Source organism: Kryptolebias marmoratus, linkage group LG16, assembly GCF_001649575.2.
Source record: "Kryptolebias marmoratus isolate JLee-2015 linkage group LG16, ASM164957v2, whole genome shotgun sequence".
Classification (NCBI taxonomy): Eukaryota; Metazoa; Chordata; class Actinopteri; order Cyprinodontiformes; family Rivulidae; genus Kryptolebias; species Kryptolebias marmoratus.
Window position 1 is genome coordinate 13990525 of NC_051445.1, and position 17189 is coordinate 14007713.

The following is a 17189-nucleotide window of genomic DNA, read 5'->3' on the forward strand; positions in this document are numbered from 1 at the left end:
TTCTGATGTTTGTCTCTTTCTTACTGTTTATTCATTGTCACATGCTGTTTTTATTTTGTTTTTTAATTATGTAAAGCACCTTGAAATGCCTTGCTGCTGAAATGTGCTATACAAATAAAATTTGATTTGATTTGATTTTGATTTGATTTGACAGTTTTGTGATTCTTATTATATATATATTTGACAAAATTTTGGAAATGGCAACAAACCTTTTAAACCCTATTTACACATTTACTGACTAAAACAGACCCATTAATGATCATGTCAGATTATCTTTTTAATTACCTTTAAAAAGATTAGATTATCAACCTCCTTCTTTCCATATTTTTGAGAAATTGGAAATTGCGTGTTTGCATGAAACAAATTTCAAACGCTAGAACACCTTCATTTTTTTTTATTTATCAGAGTTTAAAAATAAACACTTGCAATGAAACAGGCACCAGATACAGTTTTCTTTAAATGTGATGTAGTAGTTTGATCACCTTTTATTGTGAAAAACCCCCCACAACTTTTAAATAAAATTGTGATTTACATCCTGCTGGGTTGCGTTTGGTGGCTTGAATAATCTAATTGGTGTGATTTTGTGACCCCTAAATGAACGCTAAAGACAGAATCAGTATGAAAGAAAGCCTTAAAAGGGCCAACTCTCTTGTTTACTTTTTTAATCATTAAAAACCTGAAAATATAATATATGATGCTCATATAATCAATGCAGCTCCGTCCTCTCGGGACCCGACACGGACTGCTTCCCAAGCAGCAAAGCTTCCCCAGTTTGTTTGCTCACTAATCCTATATTCTGCATCCAGCTTTTTAAATTGGGGTTCTCTGGAGAACTCGTCCAAAGTCTCAGTAATGTGCCCAAGTCCTTTCAAGGAGTTTATGCTAAGTCCAGTAACCAATTACTCTGCTGTGCCCCAGCAGAGTCGCTGCTCTGTGGATTACAACTTCATGCTGCTGCATTACAAATGCACCACAGCCTGCAGTGACTTCCTTAGTATGAAGTTATGGTTCAGATGTAGGACGGTGATTAATCTCTAACCAGAATGAACACTCCAGCAAAAATTCTGCTTAATGTGGACGATAACTCATCTAATTACTTGAATAACCTATGAGAAAGAAATTTGCCTTATTGTGAAATAGAACATTTAGTCAGATTGTAAATCACAGCATCAATATCAGTGTTACTGGGCAAGATCATTTAGCGCATAAGAAAATTCAGGTCCCGGCTCGGATTTTAGGTAATTTGCTATTTAATTCAAGGCCTATAGCACTCACTGAAGGAAAACATATCACCGGCCGCCTTTCATGCCAGAGTTTTAGACAAAGATCATCTTGTGTTGAGAAATGACGCAGCTGGATTCGTTTTTGGTTGAAAATAAAGTGATGCACAGGCTCATGTGATAGTGACAAACTCTGAAAGACTCTCAGCTACTACCACACCAAATGTTAGGCCAATATCTATAACACTGACTGAGTCATAGCCTTTTTTGTGTTGCTTGATGTTGATTAGCTGTGGCAGCCATTTTCACATGTATTGACTCCAAAGCTTTATGAGTTGCAGATGTGCATCCAATGATTGTGTCGTAGAAAGTTCATTAAAATCCGTCCAGTAGTTCTTAAGATATTTTGCCAACAGACTGTGTCAACCAAATATGTGTGGAGCGGATCAGTCTCTGTGACCACTGCTCCAGATTTTAGGTTAGGATCTGTAACATTGACAATGCAACCACAGGTTTGTGTTTGCTAATCATATTTAATGTGTAAAAACAACTGTTCACCCCCATCTAAACCCAATAAGTCCTTTCGAGGCAGACTGCAGCCTCCCTTAAAGAGTTCATTAAAATACTTTTTGATGTTTCTTTCAAGGGAGCCGAAGAAAGAAAGCAGAACCTGTGCGCTTTAGAGCTCCCAACGGCTCTGGAGAAACGTCTTCCTCTTATTATTAATATTAATTTTATGCTAGAAAACAAAACAAAACAAAACACTTTCCCCTCAACCACAGAACGCCTTGGATATGTGTGAGCGTTAGAGCAGCTCCAAGGTAACACGGAGACATATATTGTCTTTACAAACTCTTCTAAATCAAACCCAGCAGAGTGATGTTTCTCCAGCTGCATGCACCGAAAGATTTTCTTTTGTGTGTTTCAGGCACATTCTGCCAGCTGGAAGCCAAGTGCCCTTGAGTTATTCAGAGCAGCTCATAAGAAAAGACAGAAAAGTTGCCTTTATACCTGCAGCGCCCATCTATCTATCTATCTATCTGAGCTCTGTTTTGTCTCTGAAGAAGAGAGTGAGAGCACATCCTGCCCTGCTTTTCTCTCCCCTCTCTCTCTATCTCTCTTCAGTTTCTTGGAATAAAACATATAGGCGCCGGATTTGTCTTCATCACTGCATAATATTCTTCAGGGATGCACCAGAGACACATCTCCCAGGCTCTCCCTTGACTGACAGCTGTAGCTCTTTTCTCATTCGTCATGAGTTTGGGTGTCAATAAAATGAATACATCTGCCCCCCCTGTCTCCCAGTGCGCCAGGGAAGAGTTTGCGGTGGTGCCAGTGAATGGATAGGTGCTCTCGGAGCAGCGTTTCACCACCATGACCGCCTTTGACTTCTCGGACGTGGAGGCTTTCTTGGACAGCCACCCGGATCTGTTCGAGGAGTATCTGGTTCGCAGAGCCAAGTACGACCAGGTGAGCAGGTGGCTGAAGGAGCACCAGCCGTCCAAGGTGTCCTCAGCTGCGGAGGAGAAGCGGGGCGCAGCGGCAGCAGCGGCCGCCGCCGGCGGGTCGGACCCGCTCTGGCCGAGCGGCGGCGACGCACTCCGGCGCAGGTCCTCTCACATGGAGCTGCGCCGGAGCTTCGCCCGCTCCAAAGCCACCACGGCGCACCGCACATACGACGAGCACGTGAGCCTGAGCGAGCACGACGAGTCCCAGTCCAGCATGAGGCGCCGCGCGCTCCTGCGTAAAGCCAGCTCGCTGCCACCGACCACCGCGCACATCCTGAGCGCCCTGCTCGAGTCCCGCGTCAACGTGCCCCAGTACGCGTCCAGCGCCATCGACTACAAGTACAGGCTGAAAGAGACCAACGAGAGGGAGTTCTTCCTGGAGCTGGTGAAGGACATCTCCAACGAGCTGGATCTGACCAACCTGAGCTACAAGATCCTGATCAACGTGTGCATCCTGGTGGACGCGGACAGGTGCTCGCTCTTCCTCGTCGAGGGACCCCCTCACAAGAGGACACTGGTGTCCAAGTTCTTTGACGTGCACTCAGGGACCACGGTCAGACCGTCGTCCAGCACTCTGAACTCCAACGAAGTGCAGGTGCCGTGGGGCAAAGGGATCATCGGGTATGTGGCGGAGCATGGAGAGACTGTAAACATCTCAAACGCATACGAGGTAAAAGGGATCCGTTATATTTTAATTTATTTAAGACAGTCATTGAAATCAATGTGTCTTGTTATTAAATGCTTTGGGACTCTTTTCCACATTGAAACTGTAAAATGCTGAAGAAGAACAAATACCAAACATGAGTCCACTTTAGTGCCAAACTCTGAGCTTCATTTACAAACTTGAGAAAAGCAGGAAAGCAGTTATTTTAGCTTCACAGATGTGTGCCACATCATTATCACCTGGCCCTGGGCTGCTGGGCTGTCTGAGACAACAGGATGGTGCAGATCCATGATGCTTTTACTGTAATACCAAACTTGTGTCAGTGGGGAGGGGTATTGCTTTTAATACACAAACACAATTTCCTCTTCCACAGTTGCAAGACTAAGTGTCCAATACTCACTACTACCAATCACAGCTGGGTGACAGAGGAGCACAACTCAAAATTTAGCAGGAAATGGATGCAGAAAGCCCACGATTTAGAGAGAGAACAAATTCAGCTACAATATAGCTGAGTGGATGTGAATGAAATATTATTCACATAATAGTTCTGTCTGTAGTGGTGGACTTAACCATTAAGCAAAACAAAGCAATTGTCTGGAGCCCAAAGATACCAAGAGCCACATAAAAAGACCTGATATTTGTTATTTGTGCTGTTAAATAACATGTTGGTCCAAAATAGTTCAAATTCTCTCTACATTATTACCACATGATAAAAAGGAAACGCGTTTAAAAGCAGCTGTATTCATCCATTAATTGAGTGAAAGTTGAACGTGGCAAGCTTTTAGACCAGTTTTCCACTGTGAAGAAATAAACAATGGTTTCTTTTTATAATATGCCGGGATACACATCGGACCACGCCTAAGAGCTACAACCACAGAAGGTACGCCATCTATAAGTATCACATCCCTAACTATAACACTTGGAGAAGATTTTAGTTTGGAATCACCTGACAGGTGAGACTTCTAGCAACAAAATACAAGTAGGTCTCAGATTAACAAGGGTTGAGAAATAACGTCAACACAAAGTAAAATTGGGCTTTATGCCCTTGATTTGCCTTGGAAGCCTAAACTACTAAATCTGCCTAATTGCTGGGAGAACTTCGATCATGGAGGCAAATTAATGGTGACTATTACAGCAACTTTTTCAGCAACGCTATTATTAAAACTGTATAACAAACTTTTACAATAATTATTTACCTAAATAGTTGCAGCATGGCAAAAAGTGATAATTAACAGAACAATAAATGAATCATAGACAAGCCCATGAGTTTTACTTTTACAGAGACGAATCATGGGAGTTTTAAAAAGGCTAATCTACTAACTGGCTAGCTGTGCTACAATGCTAATGCTAGACAAATCCAAAAAAATAGGGGTGAAAACAAAAACAATTGGACTCTTATTCTGTAGTTGAAGTCCAGTTGTTTTTGTTTTTAACCCTTTTGTTGGATTTACCATGTCCTGGACGACTGAGAAGCTACACCAGTATAAATAAAGAACATTGGAGCTTCGGCTTCTGATGTGTTTTTTTTATGTCCTCTGTGATACAGCTAACAGTGTTTTTGTTAGTACCTCTGCCTATGAAAAACTATGTTATTCTTTGCTGCTTCTTGTGTAAAGCTAAGTTAAGCTGCAGCGTCCCAGCCTTTAGCCGCCGTGTTGTAAGCAGCCTGCGTCTGGGAGTGGTTTCCCGCGCTGATGGCCCAGGTGTACTTGCTGTACTTTGTTTTAACGTCGGGATTACATGATGACAGGTAAAAGATGTCTGACACGTGTTTATGTGATTCCAGGACCACCGCTTCAGTGACGAGATAGACAAGCTAACCGGCTACAAGACCCAGACCATCCTCTGCATGGCCATCTGCAACAGTGATGGAGAAGTCATCGGTGTTGTTCAAGCTATTAACAAGAATCCAATGGGCACCCCTTTTACAGAGGATGATGAGAAGGTGCAGCTCTCTTATGTGAAAAGAAACTGTGGAAATAATTTATTATTTGTTCGAGTACTTCTGTGAGTTGTGCCATCAGGGGCATTTCAAATGAGGATGTTAAAAACTGGAGACGTGCACCTACGATGCCGGTACTCTGAATCTTCCTAATGGCTGTGGAAGGGAGCAAATTGTTCGCTCAGAAGCAAAATACCAGAAGAATTAAGAGAAAAGGTCAAGCTTTTACTCAGGCACGGAGCTGTAAATATGTCTGCTTGTGCAACACATACACAGATATCTTGAGTTAATGCATCCTCAGTTGTTCCCCTAGCTGTTTGCATCAAATGGGTTTGAAGAAAGTGCCTGTATTATAGCTCCATTTGGGATTTCACAGCTTACAAATGGTATTTCACACTCGCAGTTTGCTGTTTTATTCTCCCAGTTTGCTGCTGAGCATATAAAATGTAATGCACCCAGCAGATTTGAAGTGTTGGCTCCTTCTTTCGCTGAACAGTCAGGCATTGAAAAGGGTAAAAGCGTTCATCTTTACTGAAAAAAAGCTTGAGAATGCATATGTAGGCTCATATACTTTTGTGGGAATCTAACATCAAGCTGCAACGGCGTCTCCACAAAGGGGCAGAGCAAAGATGTGCAACATAATTAATCTGATTACATCCTTTAAAATCAGAAAAAATATGTTTGTTTCTCTCTTTTAGTGATTTGTGATGTGAACAGAAGAATACAACAATGAAAACAGATAATCATTAAGTAAAGGATTTTCATGGCAGCTTTCACAAAGAAAACTTGCCAGCTTATTCAGACATTTAAGGCCTATAATGTCTTCTTCTCCAAATCAATGTTTCATTAGCAGAGAATCTATATGAGGGACATTTGTGCTGAGATGAAGCTGACTCCATCTCGACTTCTCACTGACATCGTCAAACGCTCCTAATGCTCCTCTCACCAAGTTTAAAGCCCTTTATTTTGGGACTACCATCTATGCACGCATTTCACCACTTCTCCCGTTCCTTTATCCAGGTGCTGCAGATGTATCTGCCATTCTGTGGAATATCGATTTCCAATGCAAAGCTGTTTTCTGAGTCTCGTAAGGAATATGAAAGGAGCAGGGTAAGGAGTTGTGAAGCGTTGCATCCTATTTTTTTTGTTTTGTTTTCTGTGTGTGCGGTCGTCGAGGATTTAGGTGTGAATCTCGTTGCCGCAGGCTTTGTTGGAGGTGGTCAACGACCTGTTTGAGGAGCAGACCGACCTGGAGAAGATCGTCAGGAAGATCATGCAGCGAGCGCTGACGCTGCTGCAGTGTGAGCGCTGCTCTGTGCTGCTTCTGGAGGACATCGACTCACCTGTGAGACCCTCATTTTAGTAGCTTTCTGAACTTTTCCTGCCTCTCGTCTGTAACTCCTGTATTTCAACGACTGGTGTAAATTATGTGAAGGTTGTGAAGTTCTCCAAGATGTTTGAGCTCATGTCTCCCTTGTGCAACATGGACAGAGACATCAGGTATTTAAAAAGCTATACTCAAAAATACATATTCTAAACGATTGCTCTGACAGCTCTACAGCAACTCAGCCGATATTTGCTTACGGTAACGATCGAATGTTGTTTTCTTGCTATGTTTTTGGCTGAATTAGCATGGAGAAGTTATCCTGCTCTGACTGGCTGATCAATAACAGCATCGCTGAGCTAGTGGCTTCCACAGGACTGCCTGTTAACATCAGTGACGTCTGTCAGGACCCACGCTTCGACACCGAGGTGTGGGCAAACTGATCTCTGAGAGCTTAAATCATTGCAAACAATAATTTCCAAGCTAAACTCTGTGATTATGTCTTCTCTTTCTAAAGGCAGACCAGGCTTCGGGGTTTCACATCAGGTCAGTGTTGTGTGTCCCCATCTGGAATCGAACTCATCAGATAATTGGTAGGTTGTCCCAGAATCGTGTTCAGTTTTTTATTTAAATTTTTTTTCTGGAAAGTGAGGTAAATATGTGTGTTCTCTTTAAGGGGTTGCCCAGATTCTGAACCGCTTGGACAGGAAGACGTTCAATGATGCAGATCAGAGACTGTTTGAGGTAATTTCTTCCAAATTTTCTAAAAAAGAAACTGCAAAATTGGATGCACTAAATACTGAAAATTTAACAGTTTAGGTCTTTTGAGAAGGGGTTCTGTGGAAACGTTATGCACAGTTAATACCCCACCTGGTGTAGATGGTGTTTAGTTTGAAGAATCGAGAATCAAGAGTTTAAATCTGACTAGACTGATGAGCTAACGGCTAGTCTGAATGGGGCCGAGACCAAAGTGAACTGCTGCTGTCTCTAAAAAGTCTCAAAAAGTTCGTAATGGTTTGTGCAAACACTAATTCTAAAATCTTTACACCATCTATTTCACATTACTGTGTTATTTACGTAGAATTCTGTGGTTGTTTGCAAGCGCAGAAAACGGCAGCAGGTAGCTGTAGCAGTTCCGGTGTATCCTGGGGAACTTCTGGCCGGAATATTTTAATGTTTTTGCCAAAATAACAGAGCAATTGGACATTTACATACAGGTTTATAAAGTAGATATTGCTTGAGTTGGCCCCACTCAGGTTAATCATCAGGTCACCAGTTTGGTCAGAAACAAACTGAGGTATCTACAACAGGTAAGATACTAATTGTTCATAACATTTCCACGAAAACCCAACTTCAAAACAAATCTGAAGTATCCCTTTAAGAGTTTTTGTTTTATGTGCAGGCGTTTGTGATATTCTGTGGACTTGGGATCAACAATACAATGATGTACAACCAGGTGAAGAAGACGTGGGCCAAACAGTCCGTAGCGCTGGACGTAAGCAGATCTTCTCTTTTTCACCCAGCTGATACAAAAACATCCAGCATGACCTTTTCTTCTTCATCGTTTAGAAACTTTACCTCTTTTCCTTCTTTTACGCGTGATATTTTATATCTCGATGTTAATAAAATAATAAAAATCTATATGGATCTGTTTCATATCATATGGATATGAAACAGATTTTTATCTGCAGAGATCAGGTCAAATCCTGTGTTTTTGACAATAATGTGGTGTCACTGATTAATGCTCATCTATAATCGGAGGCTCTTCATTCATTCGAAATATTTTCTGCTCCGCTGCTCAGCATCTAACCCGATCCATCAGATTATCCTCAGAAAACATGGTTCTACTTCTCCACAGTAAATATTTTAACTGCTTTCAATAATTCATGATAAATACATTTGCCAGTCTGCTCACTTTCTCATCAAAGTCTGTTTTATTCCTTGTGAATGTGTTTTTTTAAAGCTGAAACGTACTGATCTAATCCTGGTTATGCAAGAAGATGAGTATCCTCGTAGCTTAACATCAGAATCAGTCTTCTGTAATGATTAATTTCTGCTTTTTCAGATGTTGTCTTATCACGCTACCTGCTCCAAAGTAGAAGTTGACAGACTGAAGGTAATTTTTCATTCAAATGACCAGAGTGCATATATGTTTATGTGATGATGAAGATGTTTAGGATCGAACAGTTTTTGCAGGTCATTGTGTATTTTTAAAAGTGTCCTTTTCTGGCCACATGTGGCTGACAGCGCTGTCTCCTCACCCCTCAAGGCTGCTAAGATCCCCCTGAGCAGCGAGCTGGGCATCGACGAGTTCCACTTCAACGACTTCTCCCTGGACAATGACGCAATGATCACCGCCTCGCTCAGGATGTTTCTGGAACTTGGGGTGGTCCAGAAATTTAAAATTGACTACGAGGTGAGGCCCCTGGATAATGCAGCGCGTCCTGTTGAATGAGTAAACGGTGATAAAGTAACGAACGCGATGCGTCCCTGCAGGTATTGTGCCGCTGGCTTCTGACCGTGAGGAAGAACTATCGAACTGTGGCGTACCATAACTGGAGGCACGCTTTCAATGTGTCACAGTGCATGTTTGTTATGATCAAGGTAAGTTTCAAAACAAAGGGACCACATTCCCTGAGACATTGTGGATCAGATTAGTGGCAGAGAACAGAAGGATAAGAGTCAATCATTAAATAAAATAAAATGAAAATATTTAAGACATAATATTGAAGACAAAATATTGAAAACACTGAAGGGAATGATGAACTACCCAGGGTGATAAAGTATGCCAAGACCACAAAATATCCTTTCCTGTGCTGTCCTGTCATTTCCTATCATTTTCTTTCCTTTTCTTTCATTTCCTGTCCATTCCTGTTCACCCCCCCCCCCCAAACTTGTCTTGATCATTTCTGTCTTGTCTGTCTTGTCCATCCCTGTCAAATTTTTTCCTTTCATTTCTATCATGTCTGGTTCATTCCGATCATATCTTGTCCTTTTCTTTCTTTCCCTGTTATGTATTCTCCTGTCCATTCCATAGGACAGTAAATATGCTACTAGTATCAGTTACAAAAATGAACGAGATAAAATACTAAAAAAGGAACATTCCTTCCAAGTGAATGGACAATAATGAGCTTTGCTTCGTGCAGACAGCCACTTTCCAGGATGTCCTGTCAGATGCAGAGATCCTGGCGCTGATGGTCGGCTGTTTGTGTCACGACTTGGACCACCGAGGCACAAACAATGCATTTCAAGCCAAGTAAGCCGCAGAGACATGTGCGATCAGAAAACCAGTGTCTGGTCGGTGCCAGAACAAATCCTATCCTCGTTGTTCCTCCAGGACTGGCTCGGCTCTGGCTCTCCTCTACGGGACATCGGCCACCCTGGAGCATCATCACTTCAACCATGCAGTCATGATCCTACAAAGTGAGGTCAGACCAGTTTTTGTCTTATTATAACGCTCATGTTAGTGCTTGCAGCGTTTTATTTGAAAAGATGAATCAAGGTTGGATGTGCAGTCACAAAAGAGAGTAATACTGAAATATAGCATAATATGAGGTATGGTGCTTAAATAAAAATAAATTAGGTTGAGCTGAACATTATCCAACTTTTAGGATTTAACAGAGTGGAATCATTTAACAAGGGTATGCAGACCTATAGATTATAGTTTAAGTAAATTTTATTATTAATGGAATAATTTTAGCTACCAGAAAATAGGATTAAATCCAAAAAGAACACAGTGACATAAGTAACTCAAACTAAAGCTGATTTTGCTCTCTGACCAGGTTAAAAACCCGAGTGTTTCGTCTGCTGTCATTCTATTTACTTATTAAAAGCATGTAGTTGTTCATTAAACAGTGATTATGGGGCTTCTGTTACGCAGAGAGAAGTTTTCTGATCCCACAGCAGATGTTGAAATATGTGATTCCATTAATGTTTCAAAGGAAACGACTGAGGCACATTTTCATAGAGCTGGATGCACGTCATGATCTAAAATCTGCTCTGGTAGCAGCCGATAGTCAGCATCATACTTGAGGCGCTACAGATTGAGAAAGATCTTTAAAAGTTTGGCAATACCTGTTGGAGTCAACCCTGTCTGTTAGCAAAATATCATGAACAAATTCAATTCAGCAATCATTGCATTTACATCTACAACTGGTAAACATTTCGAGACACCCTGGTTCAAGATGGCTGCCACAAACGATTGGCCTCAGCAAGCTTCTATAACGCTTGTCAACTTTGCAGATATTGAGGTAAAATTTGGTGTGATCATCAGGGTTGAGAGGCTGGTGAGGACACAAGTGTGCAGGAAACAGGTACACATACAAAATGTCCAATAAATGAAACCACAAACCCAGCCGTGGTGCAAACTGAGGAGTTTATATTCACTGGGATGGGTGATTGTTGAGTAGAAACAGGTGAGTTGGTCACAAATGAACTGCAGGTGTGTGACAGGAAAACAGAAGCTGATGGAAAACTATGGCCACGGACAAAAAAACCCAAACAAAACTAAAACTGCCACCCTGACACAGAAAAAAAGAGAGTCTAATGAGCTGAAAAGACTGGGAGAAATAAACAAGGCAACTGAAACATATGAGGTGAATCAAAGAGGAGAACACAGAAACATAAACACCAAGAACCCCTAAACCATGTGTCAAACTCCATTTCCCAGGGGTCGATCTCCTGCATGTTTTAGATGTGTTCTCGCTTTAAAACACCTGGTTTAAATGACTGACTTGTGGACCTGCTTCTGGAGAAGTTAATGATTTGGTGAGAAGGTAATTAAACCATTTGAATCAGGTGTGTTGGAGCAGGAAAACTTAAAACTTCCAGGACAGAGGAGCCTCGAGGCCTGGAGTCTGACCCCCCTGTAACCGTGACAGTGGTGGTAGCTGAGAGTCATCCCTGACACTTACACTGAGCGCTAACAGATGGAAGGCTAGTATCATTTAAAAAAGTCGGTCTGCACCAGAATTTCTTCATTTTCATAAAGTCGTAGCAGCACTTCATGTTTCTTGATGGGTTAACTCAACAGCTCAACCAAAAAATATGTACAAACCCCATGAAAATCTAAATACAAGTTGATTTGTTTTCTCTTTTACTGCACTTTTGAGCTGCACTTAAAAAGTGTTTCAACACAGTATTTTGAGACCAGTGAGCTCACATAAAGCCACTGTGGTGCAGTTTTTAGTTATGGGATGGTGCTGCACACAAACTGCTGACAGGCAACACGGAGAACCGCTAGCTTCATCCGGAGGGGGTGCTTTGTTTCAGGTGGGGGATCAGTTTGATCACCAGCGGGGTTCTGTATTGATTCCTTTTAACAGAGTCCACGCACGCTGCTAATTAAAACTGCTAATGGGAGCTTCATTGGACAGTGAGCGATGACTTTACGAGCGCAGGGAGCTTAAAGCCTCTTTAACGGTGTGTGTACCAATGCAGTATACATTTGTGTTTTCTTCTTCTTTTTTTTTTGCAGGGTCACAATATCTTTGCAAACCTCAGCTCCAAAGAGTACAGCAACATGATGCAACTATTGAAGCAGGCGATTCTCTCGACAGACCTGACTCTGCACTTTGAGTGAGTGGTCCTTTCAACGCATCCAGAGCCGAAACACTTTGTTTTATCCAACAAAAAGTGGGGTTTAAAACGCAGTCCTGGAGGTGCGTTCTGCTACTTCCTAACATTTCTGTGTGTGCTTGAATATCTCCTTTGCTCGAAAGGCGCAGAACAAAGTTCTTCGAGTGCGTTCTGTCCAGTGAGTTCAGCTGGACAGTCGAAGAACACAGAGAAGTTCTCAGGTTTCTACATTCGTACCAAAACCCTTAAAAACGGTCGCGTCGGCTGTGAAGAACGAAACAAAGGTGTGAACTCTGCTTTTCATCCTCAGGTCTATGCTGATGACTGCGTGCGATTTGGGCGCCGTCACTCGTCCGTGGAAGATATCGAAGCAGGTTTAGTAAAGTTAGAGTTTTTATTACACGCCGGTGCGATTAGACAAATAAAACAGATTCATCCGATTAAAACTCTAATATAGAAACACTGTATGTTTTTTAGGGGAATGTTTCATCTGTCAGAAAGAGCAAATTTGCATTGATTGGAGCCAATTAAATGATGAAAGAAGGATTTTTAATGTATTCCTCTAAGTCCAACCGAGCATGTAAGCCTCCAAAAGCTGCTAAATGAACTCCAATTAAGTTAGTTTTGTTTGCTGGGAAATTGCCAAAGCCCAGTAATCCCACTAATCCACTTAGCTCACTGATCTACTTGCTTTTAGTTTGACTCAAAGAAGCGTTTGAGCAGAAGCCTAAGAAGGTTTCCATCCTTGTCCCGGTTTGTGCTCTGCTGCCCACGCCACCACAAACTAAGCAATATGAGAGAAAAATCAAAAACAGACCAGAAGTTTAAAGACAGAAACCTGAAAAACACTGCGATAGAACGAGAATCAGATTAATAAGTAAATTCAAGTTCATCAAAATAAATCAGATTTTGAAAATCTAATGAGAAAAGAACATCTCCCCACCTCAGAATCTAAATAAAAACATACAAAAAAACATGAGTTTAGACTGCCAAATGTCACAAAACATGACAATAAAAAGGTATTAGCCGACCACAAAATCAGGAAGCAACAGAAATCTTTCATCCACAACAAGAAACAACTCAGAAAAACACAAAAATACCAGAAAAACACTACTCCAAAAGCTTTGAATCAGCCGACAAAGTATAAAAAAGAACAACTGACTAAAATCTGTACTTTTTAATGTTTTTTCTCCTTTTTTAAGCTGTCCTACAGTTAGTTTGCATTACATGACACTTAATGTTAATGAAAACAAAAACAAAAAAGACTTTTGGGTGAATAAAATAAACCAACATCAAACCAGATCCCCCCTCGCTGTGTCACTTCATGTGATTGTTTCTGTGTTGCATCATCATCATCATGTCTGCGTGAAATAATGAAGTAGTGTTTGTTTCTGCTAATGCCCGCAGGTCGCAGAGCTGGTGACAAGTGAATTCTTTGAACAAGGCGACAGGGAGAGGTCTGAGCTGAAACTAACCCCGGCAGTGAGAAAGCTTTTCTGTTGCTCTGATTTTCTCGATTTAGACTCAGTTAACAACAACCTGGGAGGAAACTCCTCTTAATTCAGCCAGGCTTATGCTAAATATTGAAGCTGAACTGTCTGATCAGGGGTGACAGGAGGCCGTTATCTCTCTGTAGGCCATCTTTGATCGGAATCGCAAAGATGAACTACCCGCCTTACAGCTCGAATGGATTGATGGGATCTGCAGACCTCTTTATCAGGTAGATAACAGCCGAAGCGTCACGTTCTGGTTCCATCTGGAGAAGCAAAAACACCAAATTAAAACTGGGAAAAAACAGCTTATTTCTGTGGAAATGGAGCGTAAATGCTAAGTGCTGAAGAAACTGAAACTGTGTTGGTAAAGTTAAAAGAAGTGGTACAAGAGCTAAAAGATGCGAAACACCAGGTAAAAGCTAAAAGTAGCATGTGGTAAGTTCAAAACTAAAAGTAGGAAAATACAAGCTAAAAGCTAAAAAAGCAAAGCACAAGGTAAAAGCTACAAATAGCATATGTCTAGCTGAAAGCTAAAAGTATGAAAACACTAGCTAGAAGCTAAAAGTAGCATGTGGTAAGTTCAAAACTAAAAGTAGGAAAACAGCTAAAAGCAGCAAAAGGGTAGGTAAAAGTAGAAGCAGGCTAGCTTAAAGCTAAAGTTGCAAAATGTTACTAAAAGCCAAAAATAGCTAAATGTTTTCTAAAAGTAGCAAAAGGCTAGCTAAAAGCTAAAAGTAGCAAAAAGCTAGCTAAAAGCTAAAAGTAGCAAAAGCTATCCAAAAGTTGTGAAGTGGTAGCTAGAAGTTAAAAGTAGCAAGGCTGACTAAAAGCTAAAAGCAACAAAACCCTAGCTAAAAGCCACAAAGGATTAGCTAAAAGTAGCAAAAGGCTAGCTAGAAGTTGGAAGTAGCTGAACAGTAGGTAAAAACTCAACGCTGCAGAAGAAGACAAAAACTGAGCGAATACTCTGAAGCAGATTTGACGGAGAAGAATGTTTTTGTTTTTGAGAACAATAATCATTCGGACATTTCTGAACGGTTCTCCCAGGCGCTGCTGAAGCTCAACAGGAAGCTGCAGCCGATGGTGGACGGGATAGATGCCAATCGGGAGCAGTGGCAGGAACTCTGCTCTTCCAGTCAGCTGACCCGCAGAGCCTCCGTGTCCAGTCAGAGTACCGACCCGGGTCAGAACACCGAGTCCAGCGACGACTCGGAAACTGCCGAACAGCCGGAGAGCGCCGAGACGGAGAGCCGTGTCGGGAGGGCAAAGGTCGGGTCGAAGCCTGAGAGCGGTGACGTTTTCAGATGCAGAGCAACCAGAGAGCCTGGCGGCAACATGACGCCTGCAGGGAAGAAGTAGAGCGGGCTTTTTAACGTGAAACTCAAACAGACAAGCACCGCCCTTAACTGCATCTGCAAAATGAAACTCAGATTTCCTCACTGCGCCGAACTCAGGAGTCGGATGTTGGTCTGTTTAAAGGGCAGCGCCCCTGTTTGTGTTCACACATCTGAGAGCGTTTCATCGCTGCGATAAGAAGATGAACAGAAACCAAAGAGGGCCACACAGGTCACAGTAAAGGCCCACTGGAATGCCTTTTCACAGAAACATCAAGGAAACACTGTGACACTTCACCACTGTAGTCCGGGAATGAATGTAAGCTCTTTCTTTTGTTAAATCTTTGACTGCATGGCCTTATGTCAGCGTTTGTTGATGTGTTATTTGATGACTTGTTTAGTAACTTGTTGCATGTATGTCACATCTGTTAATACTTTTTCTTCTTCTTCTTCTTCTTTGAGAAACTACAAATAATTTTGACATTTATTTGTGGGCCTATAACTTGCTTTTGCCTTAGTTTTTAAACATGCATAATGTTTCTGCAGAATATTTCTTTTCCTCGCCTGGGTAAAGCAAACATGTTTGCGTGTTCGAGCTCTGTTTCTTATCGTTAGGTTCTTGTTCTGGATAGTTTCACTTCTCGGTTTGCCTTTAAATCCCACTCAGTGGCGGTGTGAACACAACCTTGCCTTGAAAAGTCTGCCATGTTGTTCACACGACTGACTAAAATGAACACACGTGCATCCGTTTGTTTTTGTTTGCATGCCGATTCTGTTGAAGCCACGTGTTTGCTGTTGACTCTGAACATCTCGATGCCTTTGACTGCCCTAAGAGATTTGCTTTGCATGCAAGTGCTGTACAGAAAAAAAAAAAAAAAAAACAGTTCTAAGTCTTGTTTTGTTCCTGGTTTTGTTGCTTGTAATAATTGCAGGCTTTACCAAAATGACAAATTCATAATTTTTCACAACATAGACTTTACAGTCGGAACTATCCTCTTGAAATAAAGAAGATGTTTCATGTGAGAAAAACTGAAAAAAAAAAAAGTTTTAAATTGTTTTTTTGTGAATTAAATGCTGGATTGTTACTAACATTTGAATAAAACATAGAAGTCCTGGAGTGATTATGGTCTCCGTGAGAGTAATTTTTTGGTTTTAGATTGTCCGTTTGCCGTACACATAATCCTGTGGTTCGCTGCAAGCACAAATAGAAGCGGAAGCGGCAAGCTGTAGCACTTCCTGTGCAGGTTGGGGTCACTTCGAGCATGAATATTATAATATTTCTGCTGTGATAACTCTGTGATGTGTTGTAAGAGTTTATAAAATAGCGCACGCATGAACCGCTATGGCATTTCAGAGATGGGAGTTGTTTAAAAATGGCAGCTTTCGCCTTCGGTCGTGACTCTCGGACTAGCCTTTAGCTCGTCAGCGTAGTTAGAAGTAAGCGTTATTTCTCCTGACTGAGGTTGCTCAAAGAGTTATCTAAAGCAGGTAAGATATGAAAGCTCAGTGCAGTTCTCCAGACAGCATGTCACGTCTCCTCTTCGAAAGGTTTGAACAGTGGGCCTGCAATACCACCGACGGCCACCAGAGGCTGGCTGCAGAAACATGTCTGGCTCAAAAAGACATTCATTTATTTTTCTGATATTTAAAATAAAATTTCCCTCCTACTGTGTCATTAACTAATTTAACTCTTTCTAGTAAGTTGGCTTTATAAGAGTTTATTAATTAAGCTATATCAGATGAGTTCACCTTTAATTTATGTCATGATTTGATTTATGGCCGCTGTAGTAATTTGTGGCGTTAACACTTTGTATGTTAGCTTGTTTCAATCATTTTTCTGTGATTGAACTTGGTTTGTACCGACTTCTTTAGGTTTGTTCTTTTTGGTTCATGTAATGCTGATATCTTGTCAAGAAATGTGTTATTTCTTAACATTTCCTGTTTTACAATACAATATAAGTACAATATACTCTAACGGCTAGTGTCTCTTCTAAGTTTTTGAACTTGAAGGGGATTCATAAATAAACACAAACATGAGCCGTGTTTGCATCGTAATATAACATTGCACTATTACCAGAATAACCCAAAATGGCTGCAGCCAAACTATAACTCCAGCCTCTCACAGGG

General features: G+C 41.4%; 1 protein-coding gene across 1 annotated transcript; it reads left to right on the top strand.

Moving 5' to 3' along the window:
* The first annotated feature begins 2369 nt into the window (after positions 1–2369).
* Positions 2370–16135, top strand: pde11al (phosphodiesterase 11a, like). The gene is made up of 20 exons (XM_017426443.3): positions 2370–3398; positions 5179–5337; positions 6355–6444; positions 6539–6679; positions 6770–6834; positions 6966–7086; positions 7176–7251; positions 7335–7402; positions 8061–8153; positions 8724–8774; positions 8928–9074; positions 9155–9262; positions 9805–9914; positions 9996–10086; positions 12135–12235; positions 12379–12456; positions 12546–12609; positions 13643–13717; positions 13872–13955; positions 14776–16135. The coding sequence occupies exons 1-20, from the start codon at positions 2595–2597 to the stop codon at positions 15085–15087; spliced, it is 2838 nt and encodes a 945-aa protein (XP_017281932.1). The 5' UTR covers positions 2370–2594; the 3' UTR covers positions 15088–16135.
* The last annotated feature ends 1054 nt before the right edge of the window (positions 16136–17189 follow it).

Bases quoted from the DNA above. Each gene is read 5' to 3' on its own strand.
- pde11al (XM_017426443.3), top strand. From the start codon at position 2,595: ATGACCGCCTTTGACTTCTCGGACGTGGAGGCTTTCTTGGACAGCCAC. The intron at 6,835-6,965 runs GTATTTAAAAAG...TGGCTGAATTAG, and splicing joins AACATGGACAGAGACATCAG to CATGGAGAAGTTATCCTGCT. The intron at 12,457-12,545 runs GTTTCTACATTC...TTTCATCCTCAG, and splicing joins GAACACAGAGAAGTTCTCAG to GTCTATGCTGATGACTGCGT.